Source organism: Zootermopsis nevadensis, unplaced genomic scaffold (genome assembly GCF_977971745.1).
Source record: "Zootermopsis nevadensis isolate Lab colony 2312 unplaced genomic scaffold, Znev_1.0 Znev_ptg000001l, whole genome shotgun sequence".
Classification (NCBI taxonomy): domain Eukaryota; kingdom Metazoa; phylum Arthropoda; class Insecta; order Blattodea; family Termopsidae; genus Zootermopsis; species Zootermopsis nevadensis.
The window spans coordinates 6,789,178-6,813,322 of record NW_028259133.1 but is presented as its reverse complement, the minus strand read 5'-3'; the positions used below and the strand labels follow the sequence as shown (position 1 = coordinate 6,813,322).

The 24,145-nt window shown below is 35.7% G+C and overlaps 1 protein-coding gene across 3 annotated transcripts; it reads left to right on the top strand.

The window, feature by feature from the left end:
* Nucleotides 1-22: 22 nt before the first annotated feature.
* LOC110831960 (uncharacterized) lies at nucleotides 23-19,254 on the top strand. Of its 3 annotated transcripts, none has more exons than XM_022068513.2 (4): nucleotides 23-155; nucleotides 14,992-15,106; nucleotides 16,965-17,025; nucleotides 18,163-19,254. In XM_022068513.2, exons 2-4 carry the CDS (start codon nucleotides 14,996-14,998, stop codon nucleotides 18,513-18,515), a joined length of 525 nt encoding a protein of 174 aa, XP_021924205.1. In that variant the 5' UTR covers nucleotides 23-155; nucleotides 14,992-14,995; the 3' UTR covers nucleotides 18,516-19,254. The 3 variants fall into 3 exon arrangements, with proteins under 3 accessions (XP_021924205.1, XP_021924216.1, XP_087198207.1); XM_022068524.2 differs by having other exon boundaries at nucleotides 25-138; XM_087342081.1 differs by lacking the exon at nucleotides 14,992-15,106 and having other exon boundaries at nucleotides 69-155.
* The last annotated feature ends 4,891 nt before the right edge of the window (nucleotides 19,255-24,145 follow it).

Sequence of the window (24,145 nt, the reverse complement as noted above, 5' to 3'; positions counted from 1 at the left end):
TGCTGTTACTACTTAGTAATGACACACCAGGCAATAACTGAAAGTACATTTTTTGTGTCTGACATATATATATAAATGGGTGTATGCATGAAAGTCATTTGTGTATACAACCGGAGCACATCCAAATAAAACACTTAGGTGAGACAACAACACAAGTGAGTGCCTTAAATAATATTAAGAGCATTATTTAAAAAATAGTTTATAAACTAACAGCCAGAGGACTCTGCATCATTTCAGATTATTTTGTGTGTATTTGTGTTAATACTATCCTTTTTGCAACCCGAAAGTGTCTTATTAGATTAAGTTTCAATTTGTTCTCATTCTTATATACATTTATAAATATCATTTAGTTTCTCAATTTATATTTTCTTTAGTTTTGGCAATTATTGGATTATTTACTTGATTGGGAAAATTACAAGTAATATGCTATTAATTTCACTTAACCTTGCACTACGAATACTTCTGAAATACTAATTATGTACTTAGACATTGCACTATTTCCTGAATTAAACACCAAATGCCATGCCCAAAGTAGGACGAAAGCGGCACTCTGAAGGATTAGTAGGACTAAACAAACTGGTCAGTATAGTTCTGAATTTTATTCCGTACAGTCAGGGCAGTTCTTAGACACAGGCGCGTAAGGTGCCAGCCTAGGGCCCCGCAGATATAGTGGACCCTCAATAAAGTTAATTTTGACAAAATGTAGAAAAGAACGAATTTTACTACGTAAAAACTACAATGATAAATATCAGGGTCATGCAAAGGTACTTGAGGTCCGGGCGCAAGAAGAAATCGGGGCCCCCTTACTTATTTGAGATAAAAAGTTGCCAGTGGAACCACGGTTCAGGAGAATTTGACGTAAATACGTCTATACGGAAAGGAAGTTTATATATTGGCTTTATTCTAAATATTTCCTTTATACACGCTTTACAATTTGAGATAAATTTGATTAAGACATTGCTTAATCAACTTGAATTAGTTACGCTTAAGATGGGTCTGTAGTAGCTGAATGTAATGTAAAGTAATGTAATGTAATGAAATGTAAGGTAATGTATTGTAATGTAAGGTAATGTAATGTAATATAAGGTAAGGTAAGGTAATGTAATGTAAGGTAAGGTAATGTAAGGTAAGGTAAGGTAAGGTAATGTAATGTAATGTAAGGTAAGGTAAGGTAAGGTAAGGTAAGGTAAGGTAAGGTAAGGTAATGTAATGTAAGGTAAAGTAAGGTAATGTAATGTAAGGAGTAATTTCTTCAACCTTACAAGCAATTGTTACAAATAAAAATGTAAAAACCAAGGAAACAAGCCTAACAAAAAAAAATTGGTACTACTATAGAGAGATTAATTCCTAACAGGCACAATCACGTCCCTAAAACAAGGTCCTGACCAAAGTTCTAGTCCTTACGATTACACTCGACTTAACCCAGAGTCATGAACTTTTTTATTACCCACTTTTATTTGACTTACCTTTTGTTTCAAAAATATCAACGCTTATATCTCTTTTCCTAATTGAGATAAAGAGATCAAATTTGGTATATAAACCTATCTTATGGCACAATTTATGCTATTAAATTTTAGCGACATATTCACGGTACGCGAACAAAATATCAATAGGAGGAAAAAGATTGTTAGTGAAGTTACACAAACAAAGCAGCATAGGAAGAATAAGAATATAATATTAAATCATGTATTTTTTCCCTAACCGTTCGGAAAAAAAATTTAAGCCACTTTGAAGATCGGATATTGACCCTGCCCCCCCCCCCCCCCGCGTAATCCGCGAAATAACAAGTAGGCAGAGGTACTTGCCCAGCAGAATGATGGCACGAGCAGGTAGCGCGGGAAGGGGTGTGAAGAGACGAGGGATGGGCAGCTCTTTAGGAAAGTTAGTTGATATTCAGCTGCGTGAAGAAATAATTTTTATATTATTTGTTATGGAACAAATAATATAATATAAGAAGTCTTATTAAATTTTTAATTGATCTTCAATTTTTATTCTTCACATATGCTATTTTAACAAGCAATATAAATTTCAAATAGTGGTGAATAATGTAATATAAATCATTGTATATTTTGTTGATAATTGAACGTATGTAAGTTGTGTGTTTTATTATCATATTTGAACATAATTTTTGATGTAATTACGTCTATAATTAAGGGTCATTCGGCAAAAAAGTGTAACGAAAAAGATCCGATAACAATGGTTACCTAGGGAACGTCGTCTGTTTACTCGGCATTATTCTTACCTAAGAAACGTCATCTCTTTACTTGGCATTGTTGTGTTACCCAGGAAACGTAGGTGGTACTACAGTTCACTCTGCGTTTAGAATTGCCATGTCAAGAAAGCAAGGGGGACTTAGTAGGGAGACGTTGCAAATGTACAGATCGGCATTTCATAACGTTGAAATGTTGTTCATGGACGAAGTAAGCATGATTGGTACTGATATTTTACACACTATAAATGCGAGATTACAGACAATATGTAATGAATATGATAAACCATTTGGGGGAATGACTGTAATATTTTGTGGAGATCTTCGACAATTACCACCTGTAAATGCGAATTTCATATACAAGCCTCACAAAAATTCCTTGGCTGGTGCTAATCTGTGGCAATCGCTGTCGTTTTTGACGTAAATATGTCTATAAGGAAGGGTCATTCGGCAAAAAAGTATAACGAAAAAGGGAAACGAAATAGTGTAACGAAAAAGTTACAGGAAAATCTGTAAGATCCGATAACAATGGTTACCTAGGGAACGTCGTGTTTACTCGGCAATATTGTTACCTAGGAAACGTCATCTGTTTACTCGGCATTATTGTTATCTAGGAAACGTCATCTGTTTACTCAGCATTGTTGTTACCTAGGAAACGCTATATTACATTACATTTCATTACATTACATTCATTTATCACAGACCCATCTTAAGCGTAACTAATTCAAGTTAAATAAGCAATGTCTTAATCAAACTTTACGCAATTGTAAAGCATGTATAAAGGAAATATTTAGAATAAAGCCAATATATAAACTTCCTTTCCGTATAGACGTATTTACGTCAAATTCTCCGGAACCGTGGTTCCACTGTCACTTTTTATTGAGTGATCTATATTTCTTAATTATTCGTGAAATATATATATTTATTCATTGTCCGTGAAAATGTATTTTATTTGCTCCAACAATTTTAGTAATGGATATCAAACAATGTCTATATTGTGTTAGACTGTAATATAAATAATTTAAAATGTTCTACTTCTAATCATAGAAGGAAAAAATTGAAATTTTTAATGTACTTGCGTTTAGAATTTGTACTCCTGTATTTTCTTTGAAGTTTAATCATATTTTATGATACGTGATGGAATAATTTCATCACTTCTCTGTGTTCTTGTTTTACTATATCTACATGGAGGAAGTTTAAATTTATTTGGTAAAGCACTATTTCCTTTATTAAAGAATTATTTTGAAAGACTAATGAATTGCTGACAAAATGTTTTACTCTTAAGAAGATGAAAGGTATGTATTACCCAGCCGCTTAAATGCCAGGCGGGTAAGTCCTGTCCTGTGTTGTTGTGGTTACGCTCGCTACTTGAAGCTTCGGTGTACCACGCCTTGTAAACTTCCGACAATGGTATTTTGATATTTGGCATGCACATTTTCGAACATATCAGCGTTGCTGAAGTTTCGCTGCTGTCATACTGGAGGGTTTTTTATTTCTCGCCAATTTACTTTTGGCAGTGAACATAGGAAGATTCAGTGCTAAGATACTATAGCTGTTGTGTGCTATAAATATTATTTTAAAAATGTATTATACTTATATTATTTTCGACCCTGGTGACTGACAAGAAGTTCGACAGCCTGAAAATATTGATTTATGTAACAAAGGTGAATTTAATATTATATTATTTTTTATGTTACAAGATAAATTCAATGAACGAAAACACACTTGTCATGCATTGAATTACAAGTCAAATAGTAAATTAGCTGGCACGTAATTATGCATTTTGAATTCTTATGTATAGAGCTTAGTTTCATTATAATACTGTTATTGTTTTGCTGTCAACCCTGAAATGGGAGCTTGGTTTTCACTGCCGCCAGTGAGCGCGAAGAGTACGACTGAACTCCTAATATTTTCATTGAAGTTCATTGTTGAATTTCAAATTGATTGTTTGTAAGTAGTTGTATTTATAAAGTTTCTTATAAGAATGCAAACGATCTTACAGAACTCCTGGATTGCGACATTTTTCATATTATTATCGAACTTCCGTGTTGTTGAGAAAAAGCCACCTTAAAAATGGCTGTAACTTATTTAATATCGTCTTTAGCGAGAAAAGTGATTTCAAAAAGTTTTAGAAATCTCTAGGTGCTACACAATACTATACTTATAAATACTGACATCAACATTTTTCAAATTTTCAACATGCTTTTACGTATTATGAAAGCTGCTGTATTTAATTTATTTACATTAAATTTTTTGTAACTCATAAAGAAATCTAGATCTCTCAATAAGTTACTGGGAAGGCAAAAAAAAATTGTTTTTGCAAAAAAAGGGGTGCAGCGTGAAGTTAGCACCCCATTTTTAATTCGCATTTTTAACACATTTCTGGAACTCTTTTTAAAATACATCAGGAACTACACAACTCATTAATATCTACTCAGAACGCAAGAAAAATAATAATTTTTCCAAAAAAGGTGTGCCAACTTCACACAATCGAAACTGTAGAGCATAATGCGGAACGTTTAACAATCAATCAATAAAGTCAAACAATGTATTGCCATCTCGCGGAAATCATTATAATAATTAAAGTAAATATTTGGACGTAACAATGTTATCTTTAAAGGTGGCCACGAAAGAGCTTAGCGCATGGGGCCCCGAGAATTCTAAGTACGGTTATGGGTGCAGTATATTATACGTCTTATACATTAAAGTAATTGGAATTTCTGTGATAGCGAAAATATTATATTTAAAAATGGTTTATATGTGCCTTCCATACTTTCAAAGCACGCAGTTTTCACAAGGTTACTCCTACATGCGCCAATGTGTCTGGCGTATAGATCCCATATTAGTGAGACTATGTAAACTACTAAGGAAATAAACGAAATGCTACAACTTGGCTTTGGGGAATTAACAATTAATAAACCTCTTAAAATGAGTGGCGATGTATTATAAAAGTTTAAATTACATCCTTACATGATTGATCTAATTTTATTTAGGAACACATCAATCCTCTGAATTATATCTGTATATGATTTTACCTAAATTAATTAACAGTACTTTACGTCCACATTACGATGGCACTAAAAATTGAATTTCATTGTGTGGTTAAATATTTCATACAATACAGTAGAAAATAAGGTCTTGTTTCCTTCTGAGTAATGATTGAAACAATAGAAACAGGTTATTTTCTGCTAAAAGGAAGTCTTTAATTACAAATGTGACTCGTATAGGGAAGTTCCTATGCTGATAAATTCATTTTGTGACACAAACATTCATTTACTGTGACTTCTGAAGCACGAAGAACCATTATATTGTGTAGACTGACAGGTCCTTTCGATGTACCGATAGCACGGCACAGTAGGTTTAATCGCAGCCTACAGCTGGTACAAGGGCACAGCCCACCCACAGACTAACAAATGGTTGTTGTAATTTGGGCGAAATTAAAAACTTTTTAACTTCAAATCTAAGCAAAATAAAGTGTATTATTGCTTGTGTAACAACCCTATAGACGTACACAAAAGTTCTACAAAAACGTATATTGAATTCAGATAAAAGATATTAAAATGCAATATCTGAGCTGAAAACATGCAGAGGAAATACATATGGCTAAACTCTTTCAAAGTTGTATGGTAGGTCCAGATAACTAACTAACTAGATGGCTTACCGAACCCGAAGGTTCATCACCGAATTAACCAAAGCCCTCCACCGGACCCTGTCCTGGGCCAACACAATCCAGTTTCCTTCAACTCCTATCTCCCATAGATCCCGCCTGAGATTATCCTCCCATCTACGTCTAGGTCTCCCCAGCGGTCTCTTCCCTTCAGGTTTCCCAACCAGTACCCAGTGCACACCTCTTGTCCCATTCATGCGCGCTACATGTCCCGCCCATCTCACTCTTCTCGACTTAATCACCCTCACAATACTGGGGGAGCAGTACAGATTTTTAAGCTCGTCATTGTGCAGTTTTCTCCACGCCCCATCGTCTTCCCTCTTAGGCCCAAATATCCTCCTCAACACCCGATTCTCAAACACCTGCAATCTGTGTTCCTCCCTCTGAGTGAGAGACCATGTTTTGCACCCATACAAAACAACAGGCAATATTATTGTTTTGTAAACTTTAATTTTCAGGTTCTTAGAAATCAGACGGGAAGACAAAATATTTTGGACTGAGAAGTAGCAAGCATTTCCGGAATTTAGTCTCCTCCTAACTTCCTCATAAGTATCATTTTGATTTGTTATTGTTGTTCCCAAATATTTGAACTTTGTAACCCTTTCAAAGGATTTATTAGCCACCCTAAGATAATTTTGCCAGCCTGTCTTTTGATGACGAGATACTAACATGTACTTAGTTTTTTCTGAATTTACTTCCAGCCCCACTTGTCTACCAGCCTCTAGTAAAACTTCTGCGTTCCTCTTTATTGTATTTATATCGTCCCCCAATAAATTAACATCATCAGCATATGCCAATAGCTGATGTGTCCCATTCAACTGCAAACCCTCCTGCCTACCTTGGACCTTCCTGATGGCGTATTCTAGCGCAAAGTTAAAGAGCAAGGGAGACAAAGCATCTCCTTGTTTTAGACCGTTCTTGATGAGGAATGTCTCAGATACATATTTACCTACCCGAATTTTGCTACAGGTTTCATTTAAGCACATTTTTATTAGACCCACTAGCTTCTTTGGTATACCAAATTCAATAAGAATATTATATAGCACTTCTCTCTTCACAGAGTCATAGGCTTTTTTGAAATCTATAAATAACTGATGTACGGTCCCACCGAACTCCCATTTTTTCTCTAGTATCTGACGAATGCAAAAGATCTGATCAATAGTTGATCTGTTTCGTCTGAACCCACACTGATGATCCCCAATAATTTCATTCGCATATGGGGTTAATCTTGCCAAAAGAATGTTGGATAGAATTTTGTATGAGGTTGATAGCAGCGATATTCCTCGGTAATTACCACACTCAGTCTTGTCCCCCTTCTTATGAATAGGAATAATTATGGATTCCTTCCATTGTTGTGGCATCTCTTCCTTATCCCAAATTAACTGAATAAGCTTATGGATCCTCATATGCAACCCTTTGCCACCTGCTTTAATTAATTCGGCCGGAATCTGATCAATTCCTGGAGATTTATAACTTTTCAACTTCCCAATGGCTAGTTCCACTTCATCTAAGCTAGGTTCTGGCACTAACAGTTCAGCTGTATGCATTTTAATCTGTCTAATATCACCAGTTTTTTTTTGTAGTGTTCTGTCTGACGACAGGTCCATATATTATGAACAGGATCCTTCCATCCTCTTCAGGTTGTCAGGGACCTGCTCATACATATATATACATTCTTGGCAGAGATGATCAGAAGTGGTTTGCCATTGCCTTCTTCTGTGTGTGAGTGGAGTAATTGTTGGGATGCCACGGAGAAACCGGGGAAGCCCCCGGAGGAAAAGTCCGTGATGCCTATACCACGGCCTTGCCCAACACAAGTTATAAATTTGAGCACCACCGGGAATTGAACCCGGGACCCCAGGCTTACAAGGCTAGTGTTCTGACCGCTAGACCACCGTGGTAGCATATATCACCAGTATCATGAACATTTAAGAGCTCGCTAAAGAAATTTTTCCACCTATTCACAATTTTTATTGGATCTGCAAGCAAATTGCCACTATCATCCTTTACCAAATTGGTCTGGGGTTGATATCCTTTCTTAAAGTTATTAATGCCTCTGTACAGATCTCTGATGTTTTCTTCCTTATTATTTGTCTCAAGTTCAACAATTTTGCCCTTCAGGTATTCCCTTTTCTTAGTCCTAAAGGTTCTACTAGCCTCACGTCTCACGTTACATAGATTATCCGCATTTGTTTTGTTTGGGTTCTGCAAGCATTGAAATTTTGTTTGCTTCCTTCGATCTATTAATTTTGAACATTCTTCATCAAACCACGGTTTATTTTGCTTTCTCCTGTAGTATCCTAGTTTCTCTTTGGCTGAAATTTTGATGCAGTTTCTGACATTTTCCCACTCCCTGTTGATGTCCCCACTTTCATTATCCTCATTTGTCTCTAAAATTTGAAACCTATTCGAAATTTCAACTTGATATTGTTCCTTTGCCTCTCCCTCACTTAATTTTTTCAAATCAAATCTTTCTGTGTCAAAATTTTGTTTACTTCGTCTACTTACTGAAAGCCGCTCCCTCACTTTTGCTACCACCAGATAATGATCAGTGTCGCAATCTGCTCCTCTGAATGATCTCACATCAATTACATTTGTCTGCCTTCTCTTATCTACTAAAACATTATCTATTTGATTGTGTGTGCTCCCATCTGGGGAAGTCCAAGTGTATTTATGAACATCACGGTGTGGAAATTTTGTACTTTTTACAATTAAATCTTTTGACGTAGCAAAGGTTACTGCTCTAACGCCGTTATTATTACTAAGTGCATGGAGACTCTCGCTGCCTATTGTGGGTTTGAAGATATCCTCCCTCCCAATTTTTGCATTGAAATCTCCTAACAGAATTTTCATGTGATACTTGCCAAATGTATCAAATACTGATTCCAATTCTTCTTAAAAGCTATCTTTGAATAGTAGGTCCAGATAGGCATTGAAATTTTAATGAAATAATTGTGTTTGAAACAGTGTGTGATTATGTGAACTCCATTGGACTAACTTAGGATACATGCAAACAACAGACTTTATTTTTAGTGGTGTTAAAACCTAGGTTTTTGTTTCCGGAGATTCGGTGTTTGGAGTTTATGTGAATACAATGTCTTGTAATACTAAGAATGCTGCAGAAAATCTGTAGAACTTATGCAGTAGTTTTTCTGGAGGAAAAGAATATGCTACAAAATACCCGTTCTGTAACTTACGCATTCAAAGTAATTTATTATTTGTTATAGTCATAGGGAAATAGGTATATTTTGATTAGCAAGACTCTCGGTCAGAAAACAGGCGGAGCAGATATGCAGTATTGATAAATTCAACGTCAAAAACTGAGGGATGTAGAAACTAAGCAAGAGTAGCAGGTAAAAATTTTCAGTAGGTTTGCAATCCTATAAAACGTTGAAGAAAATACAGAGGATAGGGAAGTAGACATCAATAAGACCTGGGGAAATATACAGAATAACATGAAAGATCCAGCTGAGGAGAGTGTAGGGTATCATAAAATTTCGCGAAATAAAGCATGGTTTGATGAAGAATGTTCTATCATAATAATACAGGAAAAGCAGATTAGATTTTAATGGCTGCAGGCCCGTACTCAAATAAACTGGGAAAGATCTGCGAGTGTTTATTGCGAAACCAGCAGAACCTTGAGGAATAAGAAGAGGAAGTATTTCAAAGATCAGATAGGGGAAATGGAAACTAACAGCAAATATAGAAAAAAAATCAGAGTTTTACAGAAGCATAAGTGAATTCAAGAAGGGGTACAAACCTAGGACACCTTTGATCAAGGAGGAAACGGAGATATGAACGCGGACTCACATGGCATCGTAGACACATGGAAAGATTACTTTAGTAAGTTATTAAACTTTCACGTAGCTGATCAATGTGACCAGCCTGAAATACAAACAGCAGAGCCCTTCATCCCGGAACCTAGCCTTAATGAAGTCGAAATTGAAGTTGGGGAATTAAAACGTTATAAATCTCTAGGCATGTACTCAATTCCAACGGAACTAATCGGAGATACGTAACCTTATAGTCTCGATTTTGAAACAGAAAGTACTGCCACAACAATGGAAGTAATCAATTGTTGTCCCAATCCACAAAACAGGAAACAAAACTGAGTGCAGTAACTTAATAAGTGTCTCTCTGTTGTCAACGTCATGCAAAATTTTATCGGATAGTCTTCTGACAAGGTTAACGCCATTTATGAACGAAACTATCATGGACGATCAATGTGGATTCCGCCGTAATAGGTCAGCTATTGATCAGATCTTTTGCATTCGACAAATATTAGATAAAACGTGGGATTATAATGGGCTATATCATCAACTATTTATCAGTATAGTGACTGGCTACGGACTGGACTATCGGGGTTCGATCACCGAATGGGGCAGGGAATTTTGTCATGTTGACTGTTCGTCATGACCGGCTCTGGGGCCCACCCAGCCTCCTATCTAATGGGTAACGGGGTACTTTCCCGGGGGTAAAGCGCGGCCAAGGAGTGATGCTGACAACTCACCCCATGTAGTGCCGAGGTCAAGAATGAGTAGGAGCTACACAACCTCTCCTCGCAAGCGCCTACATGGCGCATAGTGGGACAGCTTTACTTTACTTTATATGACTCAGTTAGAAGAGAGATACTCTATGGCGTTTTGATTGAGTTTGGAATACCAAAGAAACTTGTTATGTTAATTAAGATGTGTATGGACGGGTTATCTAGTAGAGTTAATATAGGTAACCTTCCTTCGAATCCTTTCCCAGTACACATTGGCCTCAAACAGGGAGATGCTGTTAGATTTTGCTCTAGACCATGTCATCAGGAAAGTCATAGGGAATCAGAAAGAGCTCGAAATGAATGTTCTGCACCAGGTACTTGTCTATGCTGATGATAACATTTTACTGGGGGATGGTGTGGGTACCATAACCTAGAACACAGAAACTCTCCCACAGGGTAGCAAGGTAATAGGCCTAGAAGTAAATGTAGATGAAACTAAATACATGGGCGTAATGCGGGATCAACATCAGCAACAACGGTAGAATATAAGTATAAGAAACACATCATTTGAAAATGTTTATAAATTTAAGTATTTGGGAACAACAATAATAAACTAAGTGAGGGCTTAATTAAATTAATAGTAGAATACAGTCGGGGAACGCTCGTTTTCAATTAATTAAAAAACTGTTATCATGCTGTTTACTATCAAAAACATTGAATATTATGATATATAAAAAATAATTTTGCCTGTTGTCCTGTATGGTTGTGAAACATGGTCTTCTGCTTTGAAGGAGGAACATAGATTATAAGTGTTTGAAAACAGTGTGCTCAGGAAAATATTTTGACCTAGGAGGAATGTAATAAGTGAGGAATTTAGAATATTTCACTAGGAGCTGCGTGAATTGTACAGGTTACCCACCATAGTGAAGAGAGTGAAATCTAGAAGGCTCATATGAGCAAGATATGTAGCACGCATAGAGGAGGCAAGTGGTGCATTCAGTATTTTGGTAGGGGATCCTAATGCAAAGCGCCACTGGGAGGACCAAGAAGGAGATGGGAGAATAACATCAAGATGGATCTTAGGGAGGTGGGCAGTAAGGATGGCAAATGGATGGATTTGGCTCAGGATCGTGGTGTTGTACCTGCGGGCTCTGCTGCAAGGGTGTTAGCTATGTATATTTTGATTAAATGAAAAGCAGAATTAAATCACAGTCTAGAGGGCAGGTGCCATTTCTACGGAAATTCCACAAAAAACTAAAGTATTTTTGTTTTGTAACCGTTCTTCTCCCACGTTGAGGGGACGTAAAGATGCTGTGCCACCTCGGACCAAGTGTCATATTTGTCGTTGTTGCTCTGCCGTGTGCATCGTTTTGTTGCTGGCTGTTATCTATTGGTGTCTCAGGCAATAAGAGAAAGTAAAGGTTTATTGGTATAACTGTTCAGTTGGTATAGGTCATGTTTTACTAGATAATAGAAGGCAGACAAGTATAAAAGATGTGACGTCAGTCAGAGCAGCAGATTGTGACACTGATCATTATCTGGTAGTAGCAAAGTGACTTTAGTAAGTAGACGAACTAGGCAAAATTTCAACACAGAAAGATTTGATTTGAAAAAAAATATTAAATGATGGAGAGGTAAAGGAGCAATATCAAGTTGAAATTTAGAATACGTTTCAAATTTTACAGGAGATGCCTAGGAGAGAAGACGATGCAGTATAGAGAAAATTACGTAATGATGAGCTTAGAAATTCGTACTCCTCCCCCAATATTGTTAGGGTAATTAAGTCAAGAAAAATGAGATGGGTGGGGCATGTGGCGCTTATGATGGGGCAAGAGGTATGCACCGGGTTTGGTCGGGAAGCCTCATGGGAAGAGACCGCTTGGGGAAACCTAGACGTAGATGGGAGGATAATCTCAGGCGGGATCTATGGGAGATATGAGTTGAAGGAGATTGGTTTTTTGTTGGCCTAGGACATGGTCCGGTGGAGGACTTTGGTTAATTAGGTGATGAATCTTCGGGTTCCGTAAGCCATCTAGTTGGTTAGTTCAGTCGGTAAAGTGGGACTCGGCTCATGGGAAGTGTTCAATGACAGTCGATGGTTCACGGTTGACTGATCTAAAAGAAGTTGCCACTTGTTTATTTCCTTCAGTATGAATTTAGATAATCTCTAATTTAATGTTACCAAATGAAGTGCTCGTAAACGCGACAAGCTTCTTTGACGGACGGAAACTAAACGATTGTTCCGAAGTACGAAGATGCATTCTGAATTGTCACTCCTTCCTGATTGTTTACAAATTTTTAAATTCCAACTAAGAAATAAATAAAAATGATTCCTATTAGTGCAAGTTCCGGGGTTTAACTCAAGAAGGCGCTCCTTTCACATGCAAGACAGAGAACCGTTCAAAATGTGGGCAACACACCCTTATAACACCTTTCTTATAAGTAATGCTCTCAAAGCAATAAACCCAGCGCAATAAAAATTTGGTAATTTATATGTAAGACAGGAAGAAGCAGTTCCCCAAGTCTCTTTGTAGCATACGGATACAAAGGGTTACACCTGGCATTCAGATCTGGATGTCCACTTCGGCTTTCAACATATAAAAATCTTCACAAGAAGCCGTTACTAAAAGTGAACAAATTAAGTTGTAAATTCAGAGGGCATGGTTATCCGATATAGGTTTAAATGTCTTAAAATCAATGCACATGGTGTTTAGATATGTTGACAACATTCACAGAGGTGCTAGTAATACAATAATTTGCTCGTGTGTTTTATATGCATGCATAGTATATTTTGTAACATCGGCCTAGAGAAAGATCAATTGATTTTTTTATGTAGATCAGGTATCAGGTATCAATTATGATATATTTTCTTGCACATACACTTGGAAATGCGTATGAACCTTTCTTAAATAAGCAAATCACACAAAATTAAGATTAGAAGTAAATTCCATGAGAGCAATATATTGATGGCAGTCCCAAATAAATACTTAAAACTGGGCAATTAAATAGGTATCTCCGATTCTGTTTTTATATCATGTTGACATTTTGTACAAGACGGACAACTTCCTGAGAGAGTGTTGGTGGTAGTTAAGAAAGGCAAGAAGTACGTTGTAAGATTTGGGGTTTCCACAGCGCTGAGTATGAAGATTTCTGTCTTTTGGGTTGTTGCACCGTGTAGTCTAGTCGATGTTAACCAACGTTACAGAGGTCATACTGCCTCCGTCATCAGGGCGATGGCGGAGGTAGTATGACCTCTGAAAAGTTGGTAAACATCAACCAAACTACACAGCGTAACAACCCAGAAGACAGAAATCTTCAAGAAGTACGTTATTATATTTATATATTTTAAATAAATAATTGTGATATTCTTCTTGTGGGATTCCACGTAATTTCGCTATTGTTACTGAAAAACTTTATTAAGCCGAGATAATATTGTCAATGAAAGAAAATTAATTTTAGTCATCTAATTTGGAAATTAACCATTATTTAAATTACCACAGATTGCCCTGTTTGTAGCAGAACTATATTTAATCACACCTCACAGCAAGTTAATTAAAATCTTGCGGGAATGAAATTTATATGGGTTGAATAATGCTGTAATAGAAGCCACAGAAAGAAAAATTAAAATCGAATTCAAAAATCTTTTATTGATTTTCTTTCTGTAATATTACTTGTGTGTGGGTCTCGGTTATTCTTTCCACAGGGGTAAAGTGGATGGGACATTGCCTGTGATTAGCAACAAGGTTAATAAAGATTGGAGCTATACCTCAACTTCCCCACACGTCTTAATGGTGTGACGGTTAGTTAAGCAGAAACGATATATTTGTCTTTTTAATAAAACTTATTGATTAAATACGTATTTTAGGTCCCCATTTAGTACTTTCTTTATGTAGAATGTAAGTAATGGAAGAAGTAGAAAGAATCGATAGTGGCATTCCAACGTTCTACTAAAGGGAAGAATAAAATTTCAGAAAGCTTAATCAGAATACCATAAATTTGAAACGGATTGTTTCAGGATGAGAGTTAAATGCATTATTATTATTTTGAAGAGGTCAGAGTAAATGCGGGATAATCGTACATATAAAAACACATCAACTGAAATAATAAATACTCGTATATTTTGTACGATATTCGAAGCGTGAAGCACACGTTTGTATAACTTCTAAGCTCATTTAGTCGTTTTCTACATACATTTAAAAACGTGCGCACGGGTCTTGACCACTTGGGTCAAAATAACTTGATTCATACTCTACTCTTTTCTTATGATGTGGTAACGGCAAGATATTGCTCTTAGTGAAAATCAGATCTTCGATTTATGCCTAATTTAAAAAGCTTACAGCAATTCTTATACATTGGAAAGATTTTTTAAACAAACACTCCGTATTTCATACATTCAGTAAAACTTCTCTATTCGTCTTCAGTATTTACAGATTCTCATTATTCTAAAACCGAAAGAAACCAACTTTTGTGTAATTTAGCTAAGTAACATTTAAAAAAAACCATATTAATAAGATACAGAAAATTATGCTTGGAAATTTAAACGGTGTTGAGGCATTTAATGCGTTCTTGTAAAGAGTAACTGTAAAATAATTTCTGAACACTTATGTTTCAAACTTTCATGAATTTCAGCATAATGGCAAGTGCAACATTGAAAATGGCCTTCGGTCTATTTATGACCTGGATCTTGATAACAGAATTGTCTGCACAGTCTGAAATCTGCACGTTGAAGGAAGAAAATGCACAAGTAAGTCTGCCGTTATACGTTATTCAATTTAACATTGTAGGAATACGTTATAATGCAAAGTGTTCTTAAAAGAACGTTAATGTGAAGGGTGTGCAATATTTTACCTTCAGATAGATTTAAAACGATATGATTGAACAGTTTGTTTTTAACAGTGCATGACATGTTGGAACGAGACATTGCAGGAGAAACAGATACTGATTTAATTAATAATATTACTTTTTAAAGCCATGATCTTTATGGGTGAACTATAAACCCTCCCAGCACTATCTGGCACTTAATTATTTCTTTATTTCAGAATTTCGATTCTGAACAAATTATTTTTTCTCATGATTTATAACTTCTTCATAACTAACCAATATAATTTTATTTGCCGTATACTAAATCATTCTGTTAAAATAAACACTGTTTTTATTCAAAGTAAGAAACTGCATAATAATACACTAAAAATATTTCTGTTTAATACACATTTATTACAAGAAAAGGATGCCTATCATGCCCGTTTTAAAATTAACACAAAATTAACAAATTGTACTAGTTTAAACTGCATATCAAAGCACTGCATTTATACTATACACACTGTCAATGAACTCTAATATCTTAAACGTACTTGGAATCCGTATATTTTACCCTAGTTCCTAAATACTTGCAGTCCTTTCCAGTAATTCCTTCAAGTTATACACTTTCCCGAAAAAATGTGTGTTGTTGACATTTAAATTTATGTTCCATCTCTTCTTGCTTTTCTGGTCACTGACAAAAAGATCGTCTATATAAATTTTTCAGTTTTCGTTCAGAATTCCGTGTCCATTAAAAAATCTGTCCGATATTAGAAATTATAAATGTATGACTTTACGAATGGTTATAGATTAATTGTGTAGCAATTACACTGATAACAGAGTATTTGAATTTCTTTCGGATGATGGTGTAAAAATTTTCGAAGGAAATAATTTTGTTCCAGAACTCTTTACTGAATAAAATAAAATAAATTTTCATCATTCTTTTTCATCTGTTTCACAACACAAGCAAAATTGAATCAAACATATAGGATGGAATACGAATATATTACAACTTAAGACATGCTATATGCAGCATATAAATAGGGCAAACGAATTTTTAAAATGTTTTTAGAAAAATATAAATTATTTGCAGTAAGTTATAATTCTCTTGGACTTCAGTTGTCAAGACTTAGCTGTATAGTAGGGAATAGCGACTAAATTAATTTTATGAAGCTTTCGTAGAATCACCGTTTATTAACTAAATAAAATGTTGTTATTTAAGTATTTATAAGCATAGTGCCTTAAATATTTCATTCTACCCAAGTAATTACGATTTTGCAAAGTGACAACGCGACGTCTGTTAGGCCTGTCTTTAATTAAATGTTAATTTCAAAACAGGTCAGGTTTACATTAAATTTATTTCTTAATGCGTATTTATTTCTTCCATATGATTTATTTTAATCGTTACAGCAAATGAGAATATTCAACAATTTCAATCTGCTCATGTGTACATTTCTATGCTCATAGTTATAGGTGTTGTTTTCAATATCGCATTGCTAACACTCATTGACTAATCAAAGTATAACATAAATTTACAGCCGTTAAATACTTTATGTTTTATCACCGTCAACTTACCTATATCATGCAAAATTTTACAAAATAATTATATACATTCTGAAAGCAAGTATAGGTTCCTTGCACTGATACACCTACAGCTGTTTTGTATATTTCTCAGCAAAGATTTTCAATACCTAAATAAAACGCATGACTTTGTAAAGTAAGAATATGTAGGGTATTGGAGCTGACAGGTAATCGAGCCATTTGATAGCTTGGGTTTTAATTCTTGTGACTGACTCCCTTTGCAGTGTGTCCAGAAGTCAGAATGCTGCAGCAGATGCTGCCGTGCAGGACTGTGTGCTAATGCAGGTATGCACTGGATTTGTTAACTATGGACACTTAGTGTTACATTAGTTACCCGTCAGTCACAGTGGTATATTTTTCGTGCGTGCTTCCATCTTCCTTCAAAGTTTTTCATGCCAATGTCTCGAACATTGTTTTCACTGAACATGCATGGTTATGCAAATGTAAATGTTCTATGTTATCTGCCTATATTTATGAGAATCAGGTAAATGGATATAATTATGAAAATGAATTCTAAATCATTGCCTTCGGGAATACTAACATAAATATCTCACGAACTAATAATGAAGTATTATTTTTAGCACCGTCGGTGTGGAGTAACTTTTTGCATATGAAACCGTTCAGCATTATGTGCCATATGTATAAGTAATTTACGCACAATAAAGTAAATTAACTGCATAGCATCGGCTTAAAACAGAAACTTAGTCTACATGCAGATTTATTCGATAATAAGGAATCACTTTGAAATGGCAGTTGGTGTGGCGAGATAATATAAAATAGTCATTAACGTAAAAATAGAAAGTTTAGTTTGTTGAAGAATAGCAAAATGGGGACGGAGATGGGGACATCTGACAAGAAGTAGTAATTGGGTTCAAATGTCTACCTTGTAAAATTTTCGTTACAATCGTTGCGACACAATATCTTTATCCTGAAATGTTTATTCAAGCGTGTGTACCCAATTTTCATGGGAAGTTAATATAGAGTATATCGGCAGTAAAGTATTGGCTGCGACACTTCTTTATTGGTTAGTAACCCAGAGTTCTGAAAGAAAAGTCACAGACAACATTAACTGGTCGTCTGCTATGATCATTGTACCTTAAATAGGATTTGAGATTTTCGCGGTGGTGAGTCTGAAGACGGCTGTCTTCTGGGTTATTGCGCCGTGTAGTCTGGTAGAATTTTACAGACGTTTCAGAGATCTTTGCTGCCTCTATCATTAGAGCAATGATATAGGCAGCAGGACCTCTGAAACGTCGGTAAACTTCTACCAGACTACACGGCGCAACAACCCCGAAGACAGCCATCTTCAATTTACTCTCCAATTACACATGTTTTGTCAACCTTACTAGCACAAAGAATTGTTGATTAATGATTCTCTGACTGAACACAACAATGAAGTAATTGGACTTTTTTAAACTCTAGGTGAGTGCTTTGCTTCCTGTGATCCAAACATACTTGCAACTGCTGAAGGACCCGATCTTTGCAAACTAACGAAGTCCATTGACGAGTTCGTCGGCTTGTTCGAGATCACAATTGATGAAGATCTGGCTGCTGCGATTCCTCTTTTGTCTGAAACCATCGGACTTGCAAAAGCTTTTCTGAATGATCCTCTCACAGGCTTCCTTAATATCAGTAACGTAATAAAACATTATCAGTCAGTATCATCAGCCTTTGACACGTCAGGGGCTAACATTCAACGTATAATTGATACTTTCGGCACTATAATAAATGAAATTAGTAATATTATCAGGAAAATAATACCTGATCTCCAGTGATACAAAGCCTGTTAATTTCATTTAAACAAAAAGTTTCACTTTTGGGGGGAATTTAACTGGTGCTTAAAATTGAAATGTGTCAACAGTGTCGTGTAGCTCCACAGAACCTCACAAATACTTCTGTTCAAATGTAATACAAATTTGTTACATCACATGCCTTGCAATATTTATAGAATTTGCTTGTGACTAATCAGTGGATAAAATTTAGTTTTGTCATCAAAATTAGAATGTTAATAACATTTTACTTCGGTATATTTAAGAAAGTGGCTATTCTATTTGCTTGAACCAAACGCAGGGCCGAAACGCCCATCCTTCGAATACATGCCTATTATTCAATATGCTGCTTGCAAACGGGAGAAATGCATTATTAACAACGACCATAGTGCCCATCTCAGATGCAATCTCTTCAACAATCTGATACTATTCAGCGGATTCACGTGCGTACTTTGTAAATAAAAATTTAGGATCGATTTAATAATTTATGAAAATATGACGTTCAACTGGAATACTAAATAAATGCCATTTAATTAATTCTTGGAACAAATCTTTCCGTTTATTAAGATTTAGGAAATGTTATAATTACTAACAAGTTGATAAACTCATAAAATGTATAATTCGAATAATTAAGGAAGTAAACTGATTGTATTTAAATATATTATGGAACCCATTAACACAGTATTGTGAAATTATCAATGTAAAGCTATGAACAATAAATGTTTATTAAATATGAAAAAGTTAAGATTCATGTGATCTGTTATTTGCTTGTTAAATCTAAATGGCAGTGACTGAAAAATACATTATGACTTCAATATCATACTGAAGCTGATATCAGGAAGTAAACTCAACAAAACATGAAAATGAAAGTGACTACATTTTCTCTAAAATGAGAAAGAATTTGATCTTTTAATTTTTACTTAACTAGGATTTTCCTGTAATTTTAATCCGAAAACTACACAAATTACTTTAAATTGCATTTTTGATGCAAGGTGTGTCCTTTTTCTAAGTTGTTAAGCTGGCAGGGAACATTCAGAGGACTCCTAAAACACTGCTTTCTGTTTGAACGTTAGAGAGCAGGTTTAGTGGTTATACTTAGGTATCTGTGTGTAAATGGTCGCGAGAGAAGACATTTTGCTTAGTCTAATGTCTAAATAGAGATAAAAGAGACATATGAGCTGAGGGAAGCACTCGAAGTGTAAATCATACGACGATAGAGCCCGTGACAACTCTAAACTCTAAATATAGTTGTTCTACAAAGTTCAACAAATCTGAACTTTTATTTACTTTCGCGAGAGCTGAAATTGAGGACGCAAATGGAACAAAGAAGGTGTGGACTGCTGAATAAACTAAACTTTTTATAGAGGAGTACGAATCCGCAAAATGTCTGTGGAATGCTCCACGACTACCCAGTCGTGATATCCAGGGCTTCACCCAAATTGTTCTCTGTCTTTTCGTCTTGAAAATAATCAAAACAACCGCAGCTGCCGCAAAACGTTGCTGTTCGTCTGACACTGCGAACACACTGACCTATGACGGATCTCAGTTCACTGTCATCTCTATGTATAGTTACGTTTTGTCTGTATATATCTACCCTCAGTGCCTTGCCATGTAAACGGCCCTGAGAGAAGCACGATATTTAGGGAAATGTTTCGCTGTAATCAGACAAGCTCATAGCTATATTCTGTCAACGTTTAAACACCTTTCGATACCTCTCTCAAGACACTTGTGACTAACTCTAGCTCTCAACTGTCGTCGTCTAAATCCAGCATAACACATTCATTCATTTGTAGAAAGGCTCATTAATCTCAGGTAACCTTATCTGTCACCGATTTTGACCCTGACACAATTGATTGTAAACCAGCTCAGCGGAGTGTGGTGGTAGTAAGTTCTTCGTTGAACACCAGTGCAAATCACTCAGATTCGTATGAGAAGATATGTTATTATTATTTATTATTAACTGCAAATGGGTTTTTACCCGGTGGCGGTGGTCCTACAATAAGACACAAAAAAACATAAGACACAACAAAACAATGAGACACAACAAAACAACACACCACACTCAAAATAAAACAACTCGTAAGATTACAAAACCATAAGGCACAAATATTTAAACACAACAGATAATCTAAAGTAGATAACTTAAAAATTAATATCAACTAGACGTAAGACAGTAACAGTAATGAATTACATACGTCATGAACTGATGAACTAACATTTCATTAGGAACTTCTCTTCACTTCACTTCACTTATGAAGCCCCGATTTACCTCCCTTCACCTCACTTCACTGCACCCACCCATGTATTCCCTTCACTCCACCTCATTTATCACTTTTCTAACCTTCTTCCTAAAAGTACTTGGTTTACAGGAGAGAGTCCCTAAAACATCAGCAGGTAGCTGTTTCCAGAGTTGGATGGTCCTATTTATAAAGGAATATTTTCCGATATCTGTTCTTTGCTTTCTGCTCCTAATTTTCCGAATATGATCGACCCTGCTCAGATAGTATGGCCTTTGCAAGCTGTCACCTATAGCCTTCCATGCCCGTTCTCCCGTGTACGCTTTGAAGAGAGCACATATACGTGCTATCTTTCTACGCTGTGCCAGGGTTTCCCAGTTCGAATCGCTCTTATGATATGCAAATTTACATGCTTTCTTTTGCACCCGTTCTAACTCAATTATCTGTCCCTCCCTGTAAGGATCCCAGCACCCCGCCCCATATTCCAGAATCGGACGCACTAGTGATGTGTAGGCTAGACTTTTAGTGTTACTATTCCCCTTTTTGAGAACACGCATTGTAAAATGAAGTGCCTTCCAGGCTTCCTTCACCTTATAATTTACTTGATCAGCCCAGCTTAAATCGCTGCTTAAGAGTATTCCCAAGTATTTACACTTCCGGAATTACTTGGTCCCGTAACGAATAATTTAGTGGTTCCTTCACCCGACTTCTCGTGAAACTAACTGCCTTACTGGAAAGTAACTGCCATTTTATGACTCCAAGCAGGAGCCCTATGTCTCAGCTCTAATCGGTAGCATCAACTGCCGCTAAAATGATTTACACAGCATTGCAGCTCTGTTAAAAAACGTGTTAAGTCCTAGTTATGTGTATGTGTGTGGGAATGACTTTTTATACTTTTGAATAGAATGTTTTTCTGTACTAATCCTATGTAACAAAATGTTTCACTAGAAAGTGCCAGGGAAACTTTTGTCTTAAATTTTCAGGGTCACATTTCCAAGCACATCAGGCAGCCACGAATATTTTAATAAAGTCAGGTCCTTCCAAACACACGCCATAGAAAACATTGATGCATTTCATAAGGAACCTGTAGCAGCCAGAGCTACAAAGCAGCTTAAACTTCGGCCGGTTTGTAATGACGTGACACTACTACTCGTAACAGTGTTATTGCAACTGATTCTTGCAGCTACTTCATGACAGTGAAGTTTATATTAAGTTGCCGTTTCCTTGCTTGGTTTCATTTTCACGGACATATTACCTCTAAAATAATCTGTAATGGATTTTAGTTCATGAAGATCTTTGTCATGACGTAATTTAACCTATATATGTCGTACATAAAATATGTCTGTGCGCAGGAATTGCGTTCTCAGCATATCTTATAATATAAGTCAATTGATTTTGTAGTTATTATGGAACGATGCTTGATTCGTATCTGGAACATCTTACAGTGTTTGGCAGTGAGTCATTCAGAACCTTCCGGTATTCAAGGAGTGACATTTGAGTTCTGGTGTATCAGCAAACGAGCTATAGATGTGGTTCCACATTAAGAATTTTTTAAATAAAGGAGCCGCATGTTACAAATTGAAATTCATTGTTATAACCAACAACACGAATGACTGCATTTCCAACGTGAAAGTGCAACAGGAGACATACGTCATGCCGTTCTCTCTTAAACACGTCGGGCGACATTTTATACACAAAAAGTTACAAAATAAATTTCGACCGAAACTGGGACCACACTATTTCGGTTCTGAATCCTTCATTTGCCGTCATAAGTGCATATATTTATATAGAAGTATTTTGAAGAATATCTCTGAGTAGAATATAATTTCTATATAATTGTTGTTTTTCCATATTGTACTTACCTGGAATGTAATGTTTAAGTATTCATTCACGTAATTATAAGAAAATCTTCGGGAAATTCACTCGAAAAACAATAAGAATGAAAGTATAATATTTAAATAAAACACTGTTTAATCCTAATTCAAATTTCTGCTTTAAACTGTAAATTAAATAACAACACTATAACGCTACTAGGCATCTGCAGAGAAGCATATCCAGATCCTTACTCCTAGAAATATTACAGCAAATGAAACTTTGGTCATTTCGGTTTACTTTTAATCTAGTAAATAAAGGACACAAATTAAAAATCTTATAATTTAAAATACGGCTCCTATTGATGAAGCATAGAGAAAGTTAGCTACTACATCTTAAGTACCATGTTATTAGATGAATTTCCTAATACTAATCTACTTAAACCTCCTGTCGTGAATGTAAACACAAATCCAAACTCTCGAACTTATTTTAATGCCTTTGTATTTTTTCAACCCACTCTAAATAGAAGGTCCTCAAGTTAACAGAAGTATCTTATTTTCTTTTAAAAGGATAGTATGTTGCTTACTTGCCATTTCACATCTTCTGGGAGATAATATATGACTATATAGTCTGAATTCTTAAAGTGAACTTGTTTTGGACATCAGAACTCTCACCGTATTATTGGTTTTATAAATGTGTATGCAATAGCATTAACACAAGATATGTCTTCAACAGGAACGATATTAATATCTAAAGAAATAAGAAAAACCTTCTGCTTTTGTACTAACTATAATTAGACGAAGCATTTAATGATAGAGTGTGTCTTCTATGTGGGGTTTTAATTGTGATCATAGTTTGCGTTAAACTAATTACAACACAAGTAGGATTTTAGGAATTCACGGCGGTGAGTCCCTCCTAGATTGTAGTAATCGGAATGATTATAGGCAACAAGGACCCCTGAAACGTTGGTAAACTTCTACCACACTTCACGGCGCTACAACTGAGGAGACACCAATATTCTGATAACAACATGACTTTTATTCTGAAAAAAAATGGAATTGCTTTTGTCCTAATAAACTACTACGTCTCTCATTTCAACGCTAGTTCCTGCAGTCCCAAGGGAAACAATTAATGGCTGTTCAAGTTACTCGTTCCTGCCTACCATCATTTGAACAGAATGGAAGTTACCTCTATTGTATTATTCACGAAACTAATTTCATTCCTCTGCAATTTTTTTTGTTATAAAAAAAACTCTCGTTTTACAGTAATTCAAACCGGACGTTTCTGACGATTAATGTCCAAAGTTCAATACTGCTTTACATAAATTAACGAGGACTTTCATTTGTACAAAATGTCTTGGTTAGGAGGTTACAGGTATCGAATATCTAGCCAGACACTAAATATACTAGCTGAGGTTACCCGAGGTTATCTTCAGTCCCTATAGGGGAATGCTGAAATATTATCTACCTTAAAATGGCCTCAGTCGCCTTCTTGATAACTCACAATCCGTCTTTTCATTCCATTCTACATATTTCACGAATTTCAAAAAGCCTGGTTAAATGAACAACATAAAATGAGTCGGCATTA

Bases quoted from the DNA above. Each gene is read 5' to 3' on its own strand.
- LOC110831960 (XM_022068513.2), top strand. From the start codon at position 14,996: ATGGCAAGTGCAACATTGAAAATGGCCTTCGGTCTATTTATGACCTGG. The intron at 15,107-16,964 runs GTAAGTCTGCCG...CTCCCTTTGCAG, and splicing joins TGAAGGAAGAAAATGCACAA to TGTGTCCAGAAGTCAGAATG. The intron at 17,026-18,162 runs GTATGCACTGGA...TTTAAACTCTAG, and splicing joins AGGACTGTGTGCTAATGCAG to GTGAGTGCTTTGCTTCCTGT.